The following is a 22,036-nucleotide window of genomic DNA, read 5'->3' as shown; positions in this document are numbered from 1 at the left end:
GATATGCATCTTCAACATGCATATACACATATTTAATGATATGTAATTAAGGAAGTTAATTAACTACAACACTTGAAATCTAATGATGTTATAAATCCTGTTGCTTGATATTAGTGCAGCTGCCTGTGGACCCATCAGATTTTCTCAAAGCCTGTATTCTGTCCCAACTTTGTTCCCAAATCAGAATCTTAATCTTGTGTAAATTGGTATCTTTGTCAGATCACCAGAGCTTAACCACTCTTAATTAGTTTCTCTTGTTAATTATATTTGCATGCTATAGAAATGTAAGTATTTCCTTCATGGCGCATGCCTTGGCTTAAGTATGGAATTTGAAGTCTTAAGCTCCTTCATCAACGATTTGATTAGTCATAGGTTGGGAAGTGGGGACTTGGGAAAATATGAACACAACCACTGCTATTAAAACAACAAGGCAATGAGAGAAGCATCGTTATTCTTGAGCCATTGAAACAAGCAAACAATTAAATAAATAACACCGTCCTCATCAACAACCACCATATTCGATGTGTATCTTCCATGAAGATTGAGATAAAGGAGAGCTTTGACAAGATGACAGAAATGAACAGTTGTCATTGGAGATAAAACTCTCAAGTGTAAAAAGGGTCAGAGTTTTTATATTGCTTGCATTACAGAATCAATGATTGATATTTTGCAGTTTTTTTATTCTCAAGAACCCAGCAAGTTGCGGGGAACTTTAACACTTCAAAGCCTCCAAGACTTCCCTATATATTTGTGGGTTACTGACGAAGTTTTCATTCAACAATTCTATTCCCTTTCTGCTCTTCTCCTTCGCCTTCTCTACTCCCCACACCTAATAGCTTTCTTAATCCAAGAGTAGAGGCCTTGGCCTTACTGTCTGCGCAAGAAAGCTTATTAGGTACTGCAAGAAATCTAATTATGGCCATAGAGATTGGGCAACCCGCTGTTGGACTATCAAAAGTCGCAGTTTCCGAGACTCACGGAGAAGACTCTCCGTATTTCGCAGGCTGGAAGGCACACGATGAAGATCCTTACGATGAATCATCTAACTCATCTGGAGTTATACAGATGGGACTGGCAGAAAATCAAGTGAGTCGTCCCGGCGGGACAATATATATCAAGCAAACGATCTACGATTTTTATATTTTAGACCTTGTAAAAAGCTTCTCACTTGAGCTAATGTCCGTGTTGTTCCTTTTTTACCAGGTTTCATTTGATTTGTTAGAAGAGTACTTGGAACAGAATTCAGAAGCATCTAGCTGGGGAGAAGGAGCACGAGGCTTTAGAGAAAACGCCTTGTTTCAAGATTACCATGGACTCAAATCTTTCCGACAGGTTCCTTTTCTCTTAACATCATGATTTGCAGCTCTGTGCTCTAGACAAATGTATAGAAAGAAAATCCTGACATGTGAACGGCGTTTGTGAACAGGCAATGGCGAGTTTCATGGAGAAAATCAGAGGTGGCAGAGCAAAATTTGATCCTGATAGGGTAGTCCTGACAGCCGGCGCTACTGCTGCTAACGAGTTGTTAACCTTCATCCTAGCCGATCCCGGTGATGCTTTGCTAGTTCCCACTCCATATTATCCAGGGTAAGAACTGTCCTAAATGAACTTCTCTCGAAGGAAATATATTCATGTGCTAGCTTCATGTTCATATATTGATCTCATCTAACCTACGTTAGCTCTAATTGGTCTTGTTTCCAGATTTGACAGAGATTTAAGGTGGAGGACAGGTGTAAAAATTGTACCAATACATTGTGATAGTTCAAACAATTTCCAGGTCACTCTTGAAGCCATGGAAGCTGCATATAAGCACGCGGTAGCCATGAACATTAAAGTAAGAGGGGTACTTATAACAAATCCTTCAAATCCACTTGGTGCCACAATCCAGCGCTCTGTCCTAGAGCAAATTCTTGATTTTGCCAAGCGCAAGAACATCCATGTCGTGTCCGACGAAATCTACTCAGGATCCACCTTCTCTTCATCCGAGTTCGTGAGCATTGCTGAAATTCTTGAAGCTCGTGGATACAAAGATTCAGAAAGAGTTCACATTGTTTACAGTCTTTCTAAAGATCTAGGTCTTCCAGGTTTTAGAGTTGGAACTATTTACTCATATAACGACAAAGTTGTTACCACTGCAAGAAGGATGTCCAGCTTCACCTTGATTTCTTCACAAACACAACACATTCTGGCTTCGATGTTGTCTAACGAGAAATTCACAGAGAACTACATTAAGACAAACAGGGAGAGACTAAGGAAGAGATATGAAATGATAATTCAAGGACTGAAAGATGCCGGGATAGAGTGTTTGAAAGGTAATGCTGGGTTGTTTTGCTGGATGAATTTAAGTCCATTGTTGGAGGCCCCTACAAGAGAAGGTGAACTCGCTCTTTGGAAGTCTATCCTCCATGAAGTGAAGATAAATATATCTCCAGGCTCTTCTTGCCATTGCTCTGAACCAGGATGGTTTAGGGTCTGTTTCGCTAACATGAGCGAGCCCACGCTAGAAGTTGCACTCAAGAGAATACATAATTTCATGGATCAAAGGAAAACAGAAGCAATTGCATCTCCTCCACAGCAGTAGTCTCCGAATTTTTTAATGGCTCCGGTCATTTTGATCCTTTTAGATGCCAACACCTTTTTGCAGAATTGGGTTTGTCTCATTATAGTGTAAATCACATATATATTCTTGTTTTCTTGCTTCAGTAAGCAAGTTCCCTATAAATTCCATTTGTATAATTGTGATACCACTGCAAGAAGTCTTCGCCAAAGAGTTCCATTCATTATGTCTTTGACTTTGTCACTCTATTATTCAAGAAAGCAACGCGTTTGACTTTAAGCTTAACACAAGTTACTTTTCATATATATATATATATATAAAACTAACATAAGTTATTCCACAAATAAAAGATAATTTTTTGAGATACTTTGTCACAGCATATAATAATACTATGCTACTATTATATCATATCAGGGGCAAGAAAAAGAAAAGAGAGAAAGAAGAGCAAAACGAAAACCTTACATGTATAAATTTTTTTTATTAATGTGGATGTTCGGGTTAGATTACACTCATCCTTACTAATTTTATAAGTCTTGAAGTTAATGACCATATAAATTTTCAGTTGCTATCATATTAGCAACTATGAGACTCGAACTTGAAACTATAAGGAGAATAAACCTCTTGATTCCAAGTTTTTATTACTGAGTCATGTATTATATGGTTACCTTTACATATATTATTACTTGCAATAATATGATCATCGCTCTCTGATTTTACGAATTTGTATTTACATGAAACTGAGCCAGATGATCCTTTTATACCTTGTCTAATTATTATTTTTTTACGAATTATTCTACATTCACTCTCTAGCTTCTCGATTTTGCTGGGGCAGGCCTTAAAATTGTTGATCATAGAGTACTTGATGCCACGAACTGATTCAATGCAATTAGCTTCCACACCAAGTAGACAACAAACGATCTTGTTTAGAGTCCGATCACGACACTCTTTTGACATTATTAGCACTTGAAAAAAACAATGGATGTGCGCTTGAAAGACACTATAATTTATGATAGTTAAGCGGCTCTTTGTGACCAATATATATATATATATATATATATATATATATATAGACACACACACCTCATGGTTAGGTTGGAAGGTTGAACACAAATCGAGAGCTTTTGACATTTGATATATAGTATATGCATATATTTGCTTTCTTTTAACAAGCTTGAACAAACAAATTGGACTTCATTTTGTTATGGACAGGTCAGGTCATGCTAGTTAACACTTGGATTGATTAAGAGGTAATGTTTGGTTGTTGTTCCGGAGATGGTAGGAACAAAGAAGAAAGGATGGAGTAAGAGACGGAGACCAATTTTTTTTTTTTTTTGTAATGGTGTATAAAATATTTATATTTTATTTAGTTACTGATGGATAAAATAAAATAAAATATAAGAATGTTTATTTTACTTTTAATATGTATTTCTGCTGAACTTATTTATTTTTAAAAAATAATAAGATATTATTTTTCTTTTAGTTTAATTTACACTGAATTTTGAAATTAATAATAGTATTATAGCTATAGTTATAAAATCTAGATCGACTCGGCGGGTTGCCCCTGGACCTAAACAACTTGGGTTTAAACTGGTTCGGATTTAAGAAAAAATTGAGGAATAATTGACTCAGCTTGATCCAGTCAAAAACCCGAGTCAACCTGCAACCAGATCAACTAAGGGTAAAATACAATCAAAACTTGAGTAAAAAACTCATTGATTTAAAAATTAAAAAAAAAATATTTGTTCAAAACAACGCTGTTTTGATCTTTTGTTAAAAAAAAATGGGTTAACGTGAGTTAACACTCCTAACCCTTAACTTAAGCCTTGCTCAAAGTTAATTACCAGATCAGGTTTTTAAACTATAATAATAATTATTTTTATCTTTACATTTCTTAGTTGAACAAGTTTAAAATTGAGAGTTTCTTTTACGATGATTATTTTAGAAATAAAAAAAAAGTAAATAGTTTCTCGAGACAAGTTCCTTGTGTATCTTTTATTTTAAAAGTATATAAATTTATTTTAAAATTATTTAAGAGATTGATTTATTTTTATTTTTTTATTTTTATCTTTTCAACTAAATATGTTTTATTATTATTATCTCTATCTTTCTTCTTTCAAGATAATAACTAAACACTGTCTATGCATAGTTTAATGAAGATGTAATCATTAGAAAAGATTTTGTGAGCATTAATTCTACAAGCTTTTCGTGTGATCATCGCTTAATACCAAACAAATGGTCCACCAGAGGATATGGTTCCAAATAAAAAACAGCTACTGATTAGGTTTATCTAGCTAGAATGACTACACAATACTACAATATTGTTTATAACATGATCAGAAGATTAGTTATTTCATCCATCATATCATTTTATAATATTGTGTGCTTCATATGATAATTAAATTATGATAACTTTATGAGCTGCATCATATATACTATGGTTTTTTGTAGATGAATTTATTTTATCGAAAAAGATAACAATAGAAAGATATAAGCCAGCAAATTGCAGTAAACACGAACAGACTTTTTTATAGATTCCAACTACAATATGGCTCTCTCTTTCTCCACACACACACACACACACACACACACACACACACATATATATATATATATATATATATATATATATATATATATATATATATTAATGTACGTTGGAGATCATATATAATTATTTGGCTGCGTTGTCCGCGCAGACTGTGTCGATTGCAGGGAAGAGTTGTAATTGATTTTTCTTTCAAATAATATGTTAGAAAATTTGTTTTAAAATCATGGTTAAAAGCCAATTTTAAGCTAAAATTAAAACCAGTTCTATTGTCAAAACTATTACAAGTTGTTCTCCAACATAAATTATGAATAACTAAAAAATTGATCTCAATAAATTCTTAATTGAAATGTTTTTTTTAAAACCTAAAACCTTCAATCCCACATGGAAAAAGAAAAAACAAGATTGTCTTATACTTTGTTTATTGAAAAGTTGAAGGTCATATATGAACATAAGCCAAGTAATATGAATGTAATTAACCCACAAATGCATGGCTCAAGTTTGGGGCTCCATACCCTAGACTTTAAGTTAGGATTTGGGTTTGAGTTTATTTTCTACTAACTTATTTTAGACTTAGATTTAGATTCATTATAAAATAATCCTTTGATCAATAAAGAATTATTTTTTTTCAACCTATTTATATATATTTTGTTGGGTTTTCAAATATAATATACACAACAGAAACAATAAAATAAAATTATTTAAGAGTTTCTAGGATGCTATTAGACATATCTAGAGTTGTTTAAAGGCTAGGTAGTTGAAAACCACAAGTCATCCCATACTTCGGCCTCCAACGGTAATCTATATGAATTACCAGTATAGCTTATTATTTATAGAAAAATCTAGAAAAACCCCATAAATTGGTAAAATATCAATTTTTTCCTTGCATAATATCCATATATTAATTCAAGATAATTTTAGAAATTAACTCAATCAAGTCCTTACTTGATTTTTATAGGTTTAGAAATATAATCCTTATATTAATTATATTCTAGTTGTTAATTTATAAAATATATTTTAATCAAGTCATACTTAATTAAATCATCCCTATTTAATTTCTGACTAATGATTCTCAATATTTGTGACCCATTGGGTTCCTACTATGTTGACCCAAATATAAATTATAATTAAATAGAATAGAATTAATTAATTTATTATTAATTCAACAATCGATTAATTGTATTTAAAGATCATGTGCATTATCTAGCAACGTGTCATGATCCTCCAAATACTAGAAAAGTCATTAGTATTTCACCTAACCTTGAAGTTAACAGTTTCTCCGTGTAATAAATATCCTTTCATCAATAATATTCTAATTTAACAATAAAGCATAAAGTATGTCTGTCATGCTAAATCATGTTTATTCTCTATATAATAATCATTGATCATTTGAATAAAATTTAAAACTCTTTTCAAATCTCATTCAATTTTGGCAAATAATTTCCTAGTCAACACTATTTGAGAGCAAATAAAACATTTTATCTAATTCCCCTAGGATGATGAATCCTCTTTTGATCACTCAAGTGCCATCATATAGTTCATGTTATACCTAATGTCTGCTCCTTAGTGACATCGATTAAGATAACATGTAACAAGATCAAAGCATAACATTCTCTATATAAGATAACTTAGTGATCTTAAGTCTAAGGATCACTTACATAACCGTCAAATTAGTCTTTCCATAGACATATGTGATCTCTTCATATGAGATTCTTATGTGGGTCAGTTCACTTATAATAAATACATACATATTAGTTCTAGATATCCCTTATACCTCAACTTATAAGAACAACTACTTCCTTTTATAAAGAAAAAAACATAATATGTATAAGATTCTACTGCTTTAATAAATATTCAATATTTAAGAGAGCATCGACTAGGAACAACATTATAATTTTCTTTGTAAAATATTTTTGTCCTACAAACTTTATCTTTCTCTAGATTCATAAATCAAATATTAAATTCATTAATCTAATATTTTATGAATATTAAATATAAATTAAGTCTTTATTAATAATAAATATGTTTATATGAATATAATAATGCCACATGTAATCAACCAATTGGCTACAAAGCATATTAAACTAACAATCATCCACTTGCATAAAGCTAATTGCTCATGTATCTAATAGCATATTGCTCCATATAATATTAATGTTTTACATGGATAATGACTTAGTAAGAGGATCTTATAGATTCTCTTCGATGGATACTTTCTCTTTATCTTTATATCTTTCATTTAATTGATTTATCAAATCAAATAGAATTTCTTTAAAACTTATTTGGATCATTGATGAGACCTTGGTTCCTTATACAATGACTCCATTGTTATCATAATATAAGGCAACTGGATCAACAATGTTAGGAATCAACCTAGTTCATTGATGAACTTTTTGATCCAAACAGCCTATTTGTTTCCTTAAACATGGAGGTGTAATTTTATTCAATTGTAGAATCAATTGTGCACTCTTCTTTGGAACTCTTCCAACCGAAAGTACTATCATTTAGAATAAAACATATATTGACTAGTATTCACTATTTTTTCAATATTTTATTTAAAAAATCTTAATTCAAATAATTTTAAACTTCTAGTTTATCTTCTCTATTAATGGATTCTATAGCTAAGTATAAGAAACTATTTCCATCATATCTCTCTCAATCTATGTCTTAGAACACATGTTTTTCGAGGGAGGTGTTTCATGCAAAATAGATAAGAATCAAATCTAAGATTCTTCTATGCGAAGTTATTTTAGCATCTAGTCTACATGCATGAATTGAGACAATATAAACAACCTTCTAGATCTATCTTTATATTCAATATATAGGTTGCTTCTCTCAAATTCTTTATCGAGAGATTCATGGACAACAAAAACTTTACTGATTAAAATAAATATACATCATTTCTTAACAATAATATGTCATTTACATATAATATTAGAAAAACAACATCACTCCCACTAACCTTTTATAAACACAAGGTTTATCCACTTTTTGATGAAACCAAATATGTTGATTATACCATCAAAATTGGATATTTCTACTCCTTAAAGCTTGCATTGTATGTTTATACATTACCTTTCATGTTAGTTTTTCTTTTCAAAATCCATTTAGATTCATTAGGTTTTATCCCTTCAGGTGGATCAAAGAAGTTCCAAATATGGTTAGTATATGAAATTCATAGCTTCAAATCATTTCTTGGAATAAATATCATATATTACTTCCAAGTAATTGGTAGGCTCATTAATTATAAGCGGCATGTCATTCACAACCTCCATAAGAGGTCTTTATATCATTAGAGAATCTCATTTATAGTGAATTTTTATTTCTTAAGGTTCAGGCTGGATGTAGTGTTCTAAAAGGTGTAGAGAATCTCATTATCTTTTAGATAATCCTTAAAATATTAGGTCAAAATATTAACCATTTCGATTCAATCAAAGTTTCTTAATACTTATTCCAATATGCATTTCAATTTATATTGAACCTAGTTATATTAAATTCAGGTATATACAGACCATTCGTATAATAACAGGATCCATAAAAACATCATAATTATAAAAGAACAATATTTGTTCTTAATAATAAATTTAAATTCATTTAATATTAAATAAAAAGGAAAAAATGTCTTCAACACTGGAACAAAATAACAATTATATAGTTATAGTATCAGCCCATTAGGCAAAAAAAAAATAACTAACTCCTGCAACTAATGCATAAGTAGTTCCTATAGCTAACGCAGTAACCCCTGCTTTATTACTGAGTTGTAGATTCATTTTGCCTTCAACTAATCTTCCACTTTTCTTTAGCTCCCATATCCATTGCAAAAGTGAAAACAACATCTACTATCAATACCAAAGAACTATAGTGCAAAGTAGTAAGATAGTTTTCAATGATAAACATACTTGAAGTAGAAGCTTCATTAAGCTTCTTTACCTTCACGATTGCAAGGTATTCCTTGCAATTCCTCCTCTAATGTCCTTCCTTACTATAATGATGACATATGCCCTTATCTTTCTTAATAGCCCCAGTAGGTTTGGTTATTTTAGAGACAATATTCATATTCTTCTTATCCTTTTTCTTAGACATTCTAGAAGAATGAACTAGAAGAACTGACCCTTTGAATAGTCTTAAGCATATTAAACAATTCTAGCAATGTACTAGCCACATTGTTCATGTGATAGTTTATAATGAATTGCATAAAGCTTTAGGGTAATAATTGCAAGACCAAGTCAACACTTAACTTATGATCCATGACAAAACTTAATTGGCCAAATTTCTCAATATAGCCAATTATTTTCAAAACACAGGTGTTCACTGAAGAACCCTATGTCATCTTGTAGCGAAATGATTCCTTAGAGGTCTTATACCTCTCAGTACTATTGGCCTAATCAAACAATTCTTTAAGATACATAATCATAGTATGAGTATCCATATTCTCATGCTTCCTTTGAAGTTTAGGTGCAATATTGGCTAACATCATACATGCAGTATGTTCATCGTCATTAACATGATGCTGATATTCATTCTTAACTTCTTTTTCAGCATCCTCAACATGGTCATTTGAATTTAGATTTTCTAGAAAAAAAACAACATTTTTTGTCTTGCTTGAGAACAATTCTTACATTTTGGTGCTAATCCAAGAAATTTGGTCTTGTTAATTTGTTAGCATCAAGTATGCTTCGTAGGGATATGTTACTACTCATTTTAATATACCAAACTATTTATATAAAGATATAAAGTATTAGTTTTACGCATATATATTTGAATTCCAAATTTAGATAAGGTCTTTAAATTAAATTTGATCTCTCATTATTTTCTTGCAAATTAATAGTTCTCTCTATTAATTCAAGAAATCTTGTTTAGATTCTCCTAGTGGGCTAGGATATTATTTAATTTATTCAACCTTGAGTGACTCAACAAATCAAAATAAATTCAATTAGATAGATAACATAATTTATCAATCATATCTATATGTGACTCATAGTTTATCAATCATGTCTTTAACCTCAAATCATCATGAGTGACTCATTTGAATCATATAAGTTAGATAAGTAGAACTTAATTTTATAGCATTAAACATATTTGATTAACGATAACCTTGAGTGACTCAACAAGTTATCCATGAATAAAACTATAGCTTCATACATATAAAATTAGAAGGAGATTATTCATGTTATCCACATGTACTTAATATATTGATGAGGGATTTAGTATCAATTAATTAGGTCTTATACATAAAATGGCATAACATGTATGCATTTCATACACAACAATTTATATATAAGCATACACTTCTAGCATGTCATTCTAATTAGATGATTATAGATATATCTAAGCTAATTTTCTCGAGCCATTGAAGGGAATTAGATGGTCAAATCCTAGGTAGTTGTAGCAACTCTTCATAAATCCATTGTAAGCAGCTCGATTGTAGCCTTTATCACCATTTTTTTCTTTATCTTAAATTATATAATAATTTTCTATCTAAATTCCCATGTTTCTAAATTACATAAATTTATATAATTAATTAAGAAACCTCAAGATACATTAAAGGGAAATTAGATGAGGAAATAATTACAACCCAGAAGAAAAAATAAAGATAAGGCAGGACACATACACCCTATTTAATAAAAAATATAATCATTCAATCATCAATAAAAGCACAATCACATTGGTCTTTAATGTTCATAATCAGCCATCATGCATAAAACATTTTAATATGCATAATGAAAAATATATTGCACGTTATTCTAATTATTGGCTTTATGTGCAATTTAAAATAATATTTCTAACACTTAGAAATATTCAATCAAATCCAATTTGATAATTTCTCAAAAAAAAAATTTGGCTTAAAAAACTCTCACTAAACTAGAAAAAATATTTAATGAAACCATTAATTAAATAAATCCTAATCCCATTAGGATATTATAAAATTAAAAAAATGAATTAAACAATTTAATTCATTCCTAATCCTATTTGAAAAATTAATTCTACAATTAATTTAATTTAATATATAAAATCTAAACTTTATTTATAGAGGGTAAATTCATAATTTACCTTAAGATTATAAATTGTAATGACTTTCCAGTTTTATGATATTAAATATATCTCTCACTTCGATAGTTGGATTTGGTTGAAATTGTATACCAAATCATCTAACATATTCATTTATCTTAGGTTAAAATATCATGGAAATCTAATTTTAGGAAGTCCTCGGGTTAAATACTATCAGTGTATGGGCAATTATAAAACATAAAATATTGAGGGAAAAGTTAAGTAAAGGCATAATGGTAACTTAGCCCACCATTTAAACCTAGTTACTATTTACACTATTGTTCATATTGAATAGTAGTAGAAGAGAGAGAGAGAGAGAGGCTCCCTCTAAAGTCTTCTTCAAGAACATCATGAAAGTTCTTCCAACAACAAAAATAAGTAAAGCTTGAGAAACCTGTAAAGTTAAAGGAAGAAGAACACTTAATATTATGGTTATGATTAATTGGAGTTTTGGATTTACATTGCACAATAGTGGTTGAATCTTTCTTCATAGTCATAAGTGGTTCCTTTTTGTTTTCCATGGTATTTGATTTTGATAAGGTAATTCTTTCTTATAATTTAGCTTCCAATTAGAAAAGAAACTTGAATTGCCTTATTAGTATGTACTATCATTTCTTTTCAACTGCCTTTTTTATATTGTTAACCATGTGAACCATATTCCCTATCTCAACAGAATATCCATATTCTATATCTTAACATAATGTTGCAACTCAACCTCATTATTCATCTCTCTATTCAAAATATTCAAAAACCTTGTCACTGTAGCCTTTCTATCCTTCACAATATTAGTTCTAATCATAGTAATCTCCATCTCCTTATGGTAATCCTCAACACTCTTAGATCCTTAAGTCAAACTTTACAATATTTGAAGTAGTTCTTTATTATAATAACTAAAAACAAATCTTTTTCTCATGATTGCTTTCATCTCATCCCAAGTCTATAGGGGTCTTTCTCCATTCTTTCTTCTACTTTAAGCAATTTTATCCAACCAAATAATAGCATAATCAATAAACTCAATAACAATAAGTTTTACCTTTTTTTTATATATAGTATCAGTGACAATAAAAAATTAACTCTCCTTTCTTTCCCCGTAACAAAAATGTGCTTCAAGATTGTTTTTTCCTTGAAAAGCAAGAATTTTTATCTTAATACTCCCTGAATTTATATCCAAATCATCATGAAAACTTCCTTGTCGGTTCGCTCTCTTATGGTCAAAATTTATTTATGGTTGAAATCCCTTATACCTATAGTTTCTATGCTGCTGAAACCTAGCATTATAATCATGATCAAAATCCTCAACCTCTTATTTGTATTTTCAGCTATAGATTTTTCTGAAGGTAAAATAACTTGTCTCATAGGCCTTCTACCCTCAGGACCTCTATAACTTGGCCCATTTTGAAGGCTAGCTAGCTCAATTCTCAATGTATCCATCTCATTCATAACCTCTCCAAACCTCATATTCATCAAGTTCAATTATTATTGCATGACCAAATAACTCTATTTTGGATTATTCCTATCCCTCGATAGTGATGATCCACTTTTGGTTGACATCCATAAGATCTGAAAATCATGTTAGTAGCATGAGAAATATATCTTACACACTTTGTTATATGTTTACACTCCTTTTGTGTTTCATATAATTTTTTTAGCTTTTCACTATAATAAGTACATCTTTCACCTTTTACCACTCAATCTAAAAAAATTCAGTTCTTTAAGGAATTAATTCACAATAAATCAGAAAAATTAACCACTTAATAGTGTAATCCAAAATAATATAAAGACTTAAGATGCAATAAAAACAAAAGACTATCAATATAAAACTACGAATACAAAATCGCAAGTAGAGCAAATTGAATTGAATTTGTGCGAAATATGAACGATATGAACACATAAAAAAATTACAAAATTAAAAGTACTAATTGAATAAGATTTAAATAATCAAACTAAGCAAAGACGCTACCTTTTTTTATTGACTTAGCTGAAACTATATATATATAAAAGAAGCAAATATTGATGCAAAACTATAGTTTTTTTATTTGTCATTTTTTTGTTAAATTTATCTTTTTTAAAAAAGTAATTTTTTAAAAATTAAATTAAATTAATTGATTAAATATAAGCATGAAATGCTCACTTCATAGTATTTTATTTAGTTTGCTTTATGGGTCCCTGCTCTAATGGCTCATACAACCTCTTTTGATGTCATTGTTCAGCCTTTCATATATAGCGAAGCTAGAACCATTTGAGTGAGCTCTTTCTAATGGTGGGATAGTGTCATAGTGAGGCAATGATAAGTTTCTAATAGGTTTTTCTTTCTTCTCCTCCCGAGTATGATATTGGCAAGTAGCTTATTTTATATTTGTAGTTAATTATAGCTAATTTCTTTGTTCATTATCCATGTTTTTTTTATATTATTAAATTAAAAAGCTTATTGAACCAAGTCAAGTCAATGATCTTGGTCTTAAATTTTTCTTGCATTTTTAAGAACATTACCGTCACCTAAATAACTTTTTTCATTTTAGAAAAAAATTTAAAGTTATGAGAGCCACCTATTTAGTCATATACTAAGATATTATTTGTCTTAATTTGCAGTTGTGCCATGCTTTTTAAAAAAATTGAATTATTTTTTAAGTTTGACTATTTTTTTTATTTTTAGATTGTTTTGACATATTAATATAAAAAATAATTTAAAAAAAAAAAATATATGTTATTTTAATAATTAACAGTTACTAGGAACTCCTATACCAGGGGCTTTTGCTTGACGTCAGCAAAGCATATCAAGTAACATTAAGCTAGGTGGTGAGTAAGCAAAGAATATTTTAAAAGCTTGGAAATGTGGGAAAGCAATAAAGAGATAGAGATAGTGTCAACTGTCTCCCTGAGTCAACAAGGGAAACCTAAAATGACTTCATGAAAATCTAAGCGTAGTTGAAGCCTCATCCCATTTTAGCATAGTTATATGTAGCGCAAGTTTGAGTGATCTTGCTGGAGGGTATAATGGAAGTGAAATTGTGGTTGCACTTTAGTATACTGTGCTGATCCATGGAAAAGAAAGGCAAAAGCAAGGAAATAAATTAAAGTTGGACAGGACTAGCTTTGAACTTGGCGTTGCATCTATGCTGTTAAAGAATACGCATCAGGTTCTTATCTGCATATATATATTAATTATGTAGTTCTTGGAGATTTGATGCTTAAAGGGACCGTAAATTATTTCTGTTTGGGAGCCTGTCTTTCGTAGAATCTTGTGTCAGAATTTGTTTTCCCTAACGGTTCTTTTGTGTTATTTCCTACACTGGTTGAATCCAAAACTGTGGTGGCGGCTCCCTTAATGTTAGCAGCCGTTACTCCTACAACATTCCTGGGACGACCACCTCATAAAACCAGGTGTTACAACAATGAGTAATCACACGAACAAACCACACAATCGCTCAAATAAGGGGAGAGAAAGATTGTTCTTAAGCTTCTTATATTTTAAGAACATCATATGTAGTTAACGTTGCAAGAGAATCCATGTCAATTCAAATACATGGCTGTTCTTCTGGAAATTAAAGTTCCTTGGATCAATGCCAACCCAAGGCTTATTATTGATCTAAAAACTGAAAGAAAAAGAAAGTAATTGCGGAGAGAACAGGGTCATAAGCAGTGAAGAGAGAGTCATTTTTGTTAATATCCACCACCTGGAAACATGGAAAAACAAAATTCTTAACGTTAATTAATGATCAAAGCGAACCCAGCAATTTTCATATATATGCTAAGAAAGAAAGCACCGGATTAAAAGTGACAGGGATATAATCTTCGTACCGTATTCCCTTGGTGTTCTGCATCTATAGCATTCCATCCTGCTAGCATAGTTATGGACTCCACATCCAGATCTGTCAAACAACAAGTGCGTCCGTCCATGTTAGATAGTGCTTTGTTATGTGGTTTAATTTTCCAACCAGATACAAAATCAACATGAAGTAGTTTTTACTCGAGGAATAGAATATTCAGCATGGCTATATATGCAAATATCGAATAATATTTGATAAGAGAAAGGCAGTAGGGTATCGTGAAACTATAGTACTGGCATTCTGTCACCAATGAACAACCCGGCTCCTTTCTGTTTTTTTCTTTTTAAGTAAAACTAAGCAACAGTTACTGTGCATCTTCAAACAACCTTTTCTGTTTTCAGTCAAAAGCAAAACAGCCATCGTTCCGAATGCTATAGTCAGTGCGAAATGAAGGAAAATCATAATGATATTATCAAGAACGTATCATCCCTGAGGCATATCATGATATTTGTGCAATTACAATGTGAACTCACCTGTTGCAAATCCAATCACCAGTTTTCCATCCAGGAGGATCACCTCCATCGGATGCATACCCACCTGCAGCATGACCGCTTTTTAATGTACCACAGCTGTAGCAGCTTGACCGGCTAGCATAGTTGTGAGCGTGGCAATTAATGACAGTACAGTACCAATCCCCAGCCAAAACCTTTGTCGCATTGGATATGTAAGTTGATGGATCAGGGCCGCCATACTTAGGGTACCCGCAAAGCTGGCACGTTTCCCGTTTTTTGAAATTCAGGTGCTGGCATGCGCTGCACATCCAGTCTCCTCCGGCTGTCAAGCTCATTGTATCTAACCTGATGTTTCATTTAAAGAAATGAATAACAGATCTCTTATGTTTCCCAATCATTATTATCACAATTGGTCGACCTACACTCTTCTTCATCTGTTATGAATAATGACCTGATGGGCCTAAAATGTAACGATCTTCTTATTGTTCCAATATATATATATATATATCGCACATCTAACAAATTTTCTTAAAATGTTTTACCAGTCCGTCGGTGTGCTTATCAATCCTTCAACCCTAAGACTAAATGAACATGCTTGCTGACAATTAGACCTTGATCATCAGGTTCCTCGACTTGTACTTGATTCCAGCGGGTAAAACTTAAGTGCATTCCAATCTGATGGTAAACATCCTATATAGAAGTGCAGTTCTAAGGTCATAGTACTAAGCTCCCTCCCGCACAGCTAGGAACAAATCGATTTTAAGAACCCACAGTACTTTGATTACGGAAGTCTAGCTTCTTTCTAAAACATTCGATCCTATGACATGCACCAAATATCGCCGGAATGCCTCACCACAGGGCCCAACCCGGAATATTGCAGCTATACATAAAACCTCATGTTTTTTTAGATGAGGTACAAGTGGTCGTTTACATATTAAATCTCTCAAGGTTTATAAATATAGAAAGGAGGCAAAAACTGAAGAAGCTAACCTTTTCCCGAGTTGAAGGCTTGGATCTTGAACAACACTGGCAGAAGCGTAGCACTGTTTATTTAGTAACTGTGCAAGATTGTCAATGTAGTTGGTGATTTTTCTGCTTGGGTTGGGAGGCTTTATATACTTGTTCAGCCATGCCCCCGCCTGTGGGGAAATTTGATGGTATTTTTTCCTTATCATTATCTGCTTTTTCTTCAGATAGTATTCCAAAATGTTGACAAGAAATTTAGAGATAAGCCTGCTCGTACTTCTGTCTATTCAATTATACTCGTGGGCAGTCTCTGGGAGGGGCTCAAAAGGTGACAGCCAACAGGTCAGTACATGGACACTTACATTTTTTCAAGTAAAATTTCTCCAGTTATACCCTCCCTTTAAAGGATTCCCGAAACTTTATTGTCACATACTTGGAACAATTTGAACTATTATTCCTTCTTCATATATTCATTTTACTGAAGGTTTTATGAGGGGTAGCTGTTATTTGAAAGGTGCATATAACGCCATGAGTAACTCATTGGCCTAACTGGAAAAGAATCGTTCTGATTCACATGGCTAAGAAACTTAAGTTGGTTACCCAAATGCCAATATACACAGAATTTTCATCATTCCCAATAAATGTTGAACTTGAGTTTGAGGTGTGTCTGGATATAGAAAGATTCTAGTACTGATCATGCATATAATAGAGGATTTTCTAGTTGTTCTGGCCTGCACAAGCATGTAAATAGATTAAGGCTCTATTTGTCTGCGTGTTTATAACTGCGTTTTATGTATAACAGTAAAAATATAGTGTTTGATTAGAAAATTAACCGTGATTTTTATACATGGACCCCACCATTAACTGCGTTGAAAACGTTATTTCGCTGAAGCAGAAATTTTCTGCTTTTCTTGTCGTGTTCCTGGCATGCGCACATCCTGCTAATTAATTAGCATGAGCTGCACTGTTCATGCTAATTAATTAGCATGAATAGTGCAGCAGCATGCTGCACTGTTCCTAATTAATTAGCAGGAAGAGTGCAGCATGCTGCACTATTCGCATGCTGTGTTATTCCCGCCGATTCCAGTTTAAAATTTAAAATGTATTTAAATAGGTTTGACTAGTAAAATAAAAAATAAAATTATTTTTTATTTTTTAATTGTATTTTATTTAAAAACTAGTGTTTAATATTATTCAATAAAACTACATAAATTAAACAAAGATCGATTGATGACGTAACATTTGCAGAATTTGATCGTAATTTCAATTTTGTTTCTAATTATATTTTATCTGATGTTGTTGCGTGCTTAAGAAACAAAAAAAAACTGTAATCTTTGTCGGATGTGTTTCATATGTGATGGAATTGTAGATATTATAATGGAACAATAAAAAATATTTTATATAAAGTATTATTTATTTTATGATGTAATAACAATAGTTAAATCTATAACATTTAAATTAAAAACCATTAATGTTAATATATAATTTTTAAAATTATTTTATAACCTCAATTTCAAAAGCATTCTTAACCAAACACATTAAACTACTTTTTGTTCAACCTCAATTCTAACCACAGTTTTAACCAAACATCTATTTTTTTAAACTAACCTCAACTAAAAGTGCTTTTTATAAAACAACTTTTTTCAAATCACAATCATAACAGCTACCGCAATACCAAACATACACTAAGGGTACGTTTTTTTAGTTGTAGCTTTTGTGTTTGCGGTGTAAGAAATACATTTAGGTATTAATTTGGTAATACATCAAATTGTGTTGTATACTATGGGGTCCACTAAAAAATTAAGTTTAAAACGTAGTTTTTTTGAAGTAGTTTTTACATGCCTTTTTAACTGAGTTTCATAAAACTCTATTTGTTTTTACGTTTCAAAATCACTTTTTTAAAAATTTGAAAATTTTTTATTTTTTTAACTTCAAATTAATTTTTTTTATTTTCAGATCATTTTGATGCGCTGATATCAAAAATAATTTTTAAAAAATAAAAAAAAAATTATTTTGATGCATTTCACACTTTTGAAAAGCAACCACAACCAAACATTTTATACACACTACTAAAAACAGGGGCTATTAGCATCTGAATTTAGCAACGGATAATTCCGTTGCTAGATTCAATAACGGATTTGCAACGGATTACACATATATTATTTTTTAAATATTAGCAACAAGATTTAGCAACGGAAAATCCGTTGATAAAAGCAACGTAAAGTTCGTAACAGATTATCCGTTGCTAATTGTAAAAATAATTATTTAAATCTTAATATAAAACCAAAATTATATAGATCGTTGATTACTTTTGATATGATGAAATCTCAATTGTTTAATTTCGCTGCCGTTGCTAATTCTACACCTACAGTACTCTCCCCCCACACCCTTAGAAACCTAAACAGAGAACAACGAAACCAACAGCTAAAAATTAATTAACTTCCAGTCTCCATCGCCCCTAATAACATTCATAACTGTAGAAAAATCACCCTCTCTTTATCGATTTGATTTTCGTTTGTCCCAAACTTTTCATCTTCTTCTCACTCGTCTTCAACATTGCTAATTTTGTTTCTTCATCTTCTTCTCCTTCATCTTAACAGTTTCAATCTTTCTCTGTAAACCATAAAAAACACAGACCCATGGCAACTTTGCATCAGACCCATCATTATCACCATCGAACATCCTGATTTACCCCTTCTCTTCATAAACGGGTTGGGTTTTGCACTCTTTTCTTCAACATATCAAGAAATTAATTTTGAATTTATGTTTTTCTCTGTTGCAATTTAACTTACACGAAAAAGTTTTAACCTAATTTTTTCAATCTCAGGTGTTATTCTGTTGTGTAGATTCATCTCACTCACCTATAACTCAAGAACACAGGTAACAAAAATTTTTTATCGATACTTTGAATACTGGTTTTAGGCTATTAAGTCGATTATATAAGGTTTATGAAATGTTTTTACCATGATTTATAACCTAATTATGCATGTTTAATTGAAAATTTATCAAAACCCCCAATTTAATTTTTAGGGTTGCGGTTTATAAATTGAATGATTTTAGGCAACTGGACCAATGCTGGTAATTCATGTGTCTGGAAGAGAGTGATTGATGGAAATTATGCATGTTTAATTGAAAATTTATCAAAATCCCGAATTTAATTTTTAACAAGTAGTCTTATTGATGTTAGGTGTTCTTTGATGTCTGCAAGTCTTTTTATCCTCATATGCGCCGACACCTAGGTGTTTTGCATGTATTCATATGCTTATATATATATATATATATATATATATATATATATATATATATATATATATATAATGAAACTTGCTTGTTGATGTTGTGTTTCGTTAATAAGTTTATTGTTTTATTTTTGTATCTTCATTCATTCTTTTTTTTTTTCTTGTTGTTTTACTTGTTATATATATAAGTAGCAGAATTGGTTAGTGAAAGAGGTTAGTATTCATGGTTGCCTCCTCCTTGCATGGTGATCAGTTAATTTCCCACATTAGCTATATATGTTGTCTGTTTTCACTTGCACTACCAGAAAATTGATAAATACAAACGGAAATACCGAGGGAATATTTCCATCGGTAAATTTTCGAGGGATTTTACTGACAGAAATATTTCCTCGTTATGTACCGAGGGAATTACAGTGGGAAAAAATTAATGATTTACCAACGGAATTACCGACGGAATAAATTCTGTCGGTAAAATCCGTTGGTAAATTTATTGGTAAAACTGTGAACACTGTTCATCATGTCAATTACAAAGGGAATCACCGACGAAATTTTTCGTCAGTATTTTCCAGTTAATTGTTGTTCTTTACAGACAAAATCATCGACGGATTGAAAAGTCGTCGATGTTATTTGGCGGTTTTATGAAAAAATTCAATTAATTTAAAATTTTCATTTAAATATTACAGACGAAATCACTGATGGATTGAAAAATCATCGGTAATTATTGGCGGTTTCTGAAAACTTTTTATGAAATTGAAAATTTAAATTAAATATTACCGATAGAATTACCGATGGAATAATTAAAAAATATTAATATTTAATTATCTCTCGGTAAATCCGTCGCTAACGCGCCCCAATAAAAAGTCTGGATCCCCTTATTTTATAAGAGATAAATTGATTTCTTCTTCTTCTTCTTCTTCTTCTTTTTCACTATATGTAAAAAAACATCAATATCTATTTCTTTATCTTCTTTTCTCTCCTCATCTCCTTCTCTTTCCCTCCATACTCAGGGTATGTCTTCTTCTTCTTTCTTCTTTTATCTTCTTAGTTTTTTTTAATTAATATGCTTTACGATTTTTTTTCTCTCCTTAGCTTCACTTGCAACCACATTAAGGTAAGATTTTTCTTTTTTCTTCTTTTTTCATGATTTTTTTCACTATATTTTTTTTTGTTCTTAATAATTGTATAAATGTTGTTGTGAGATTTTTTTTTCATATGAGATAAATTTTTAGTTGATTTATTTATAGGGATTTTTAAATTTTTAGCAATTGCAACTTCATTTTTTTCATATGAATTTTTTTAGTTGAATTTATTTTTTTGTTTTATTTATTTATTGCAAAATTTGTTTGAGTTGACTTTCTTATTCTTTTTCCCAAGCATTTTGAGTATATATTATAGAGTGTTGACTTATGTTAATTTAATTATTTTATAATTTTATAAAATAAATTTTTTTAAAATGTTTTTTTATAATTACCGACTGAAATACTGACGGAATTCCGTCGGTATATCCCTCAGTAATTCCGTTGGTAATAAAAAATATTATTACCGACGCGTCTGTTCCGTCGGTAATAATATATCAACGGATTTACCGACGAAAAAAACATTACCGACGAACGATTCACCGACGGATCATTTCCGTCTGTGATTCCATCGGTAATATAATTATCGATAGAATATGTGTCTTACACCAACGGAAAAATTCTGTTGGTAAAATAGTTAAATCTTGTAGTGTTGATTGTCCTGTCTTGAGGTCAGTATGCATGATTTGGAAACGTTATTGATCACCAAATGGTTTAGATGGCAGGCTTTTAATTCAGTTCAGCTAAAAATGTTAGATGGTATCTAATTTTTCTTTTTAATCCTTCCTTCCCCCTAATTAATGTCCATTATTCTCACCTTGCCTAGCTAGACCAGCAACCCGCCCGTAAAGATGCAGGATCCCAAACATTAAGAATTTAAAAAAGTTAGAGAAATTATGTAAGAAATGGGACATGATTTTTTAGTAGATGAAATATAGTAATTTCACTATTTAATTTAATTTATTTTTTTTAATAATCTTTCTCTGTTTTTAAAAATTTCCTTAATTTAACTATTTTTTTATTTTATTTTTTTCAACTCAAAGGCATTCTAGATATAATAGGGAGTTTGAAACTGGCTATATAATTCATCTACATGTATGCTTCAGCTATTGAATTTCGGATAAAAATTTGTAATATTTACTCTTGTTGTTACAGTACCCAATGTTTGCTTTGTTATTTGGCTTTTTTTTTAAGACAACTGTTAGAAGTCGTTATAATGTTGACATGGGTGAATTTATTGAAGATGCCAACAATGTGAGATCATTTGATGTTGATCAATCAGATGAGATTTCTCAACCATGTTGTGTCCTTCCTAATCAAACACTT

The 22,036-nt window shown here is 30.9% G+C and overlaps 2 protein-coding genes across 2 annotated transcripts; one reads left to right on the top strand and one right to left on the bottom strand.

Annotated features, from left to right (window-relative positions):
• Positions 1–740: 740 nt before the first annotated feature.
• LOC133674851 (1-aminocyclopropane-1-carboxylate synthase 7-like) lies at positions 741–2,783 on the top strand. Its single transcript, XM_062096127.1, has 4 exons — positions 741–1,086; positions 1,204–1,332; positions 1,427–1,587; positions 1,702–2,783. The coding sequence occupies exons 1-4, from the start codon at positions 916–918 to the stop codon at positions 2,579–2,581; spliced, it is 1,341 nt and encodes a 446-aa protein (XP_061952111.1). The 5' UTR covers positions 741–915; the 3' UTR covers positions 2,582–2,783.
• An 11,797-nt stretch (positions 2,784–14,580) lies between these two features.
• On the bottom strand, positions 14,581–16,619 carry LOC133674946 (RNA-binding protein involved in heterochromatin assembly dri1-like). Its single transcript, XM_062096252.1, has 4 exons — positions 16,420–16,619; positions 15,451–15,774; positions 14,949–15,019; positions 14,581–14,824 (listed from the first exon to the last, which is right to left on the bottom strand). The coding sequence occupies exons 1-4, from the start codon at positions 16,602–16,604 to the stop codon at positions 14,811–14,813; spliced, it is 594 nt and encodes a 197-aa protein (XP_061952236.1). The 5' UTR covers positions 16,605–16,619; the 3' UTR covers positions 14,581–14,810.
• Positions 16,620–22,036: the final 5,417 nt, after the last annotated feature.

This window comes from Populus nigra, chromosome 15, assembly GCF_951802175.1.
Source record: "Populus nigra chromosome 15, ddPopNigr1.1, whole genome shotgun sequence".
NCBI classification, from domain to species: domain Eukaryota; kingdom Viridiplantae; phylum Streptophyta; class Magnoliopsida; order Malpighiales; family Salicaceae; genus Populus; species Populus nigra.
Note: the sequence above shows the minus strand (reverse complement) of the source record. Positions and strands in the feature narration are given on the sequence as shown.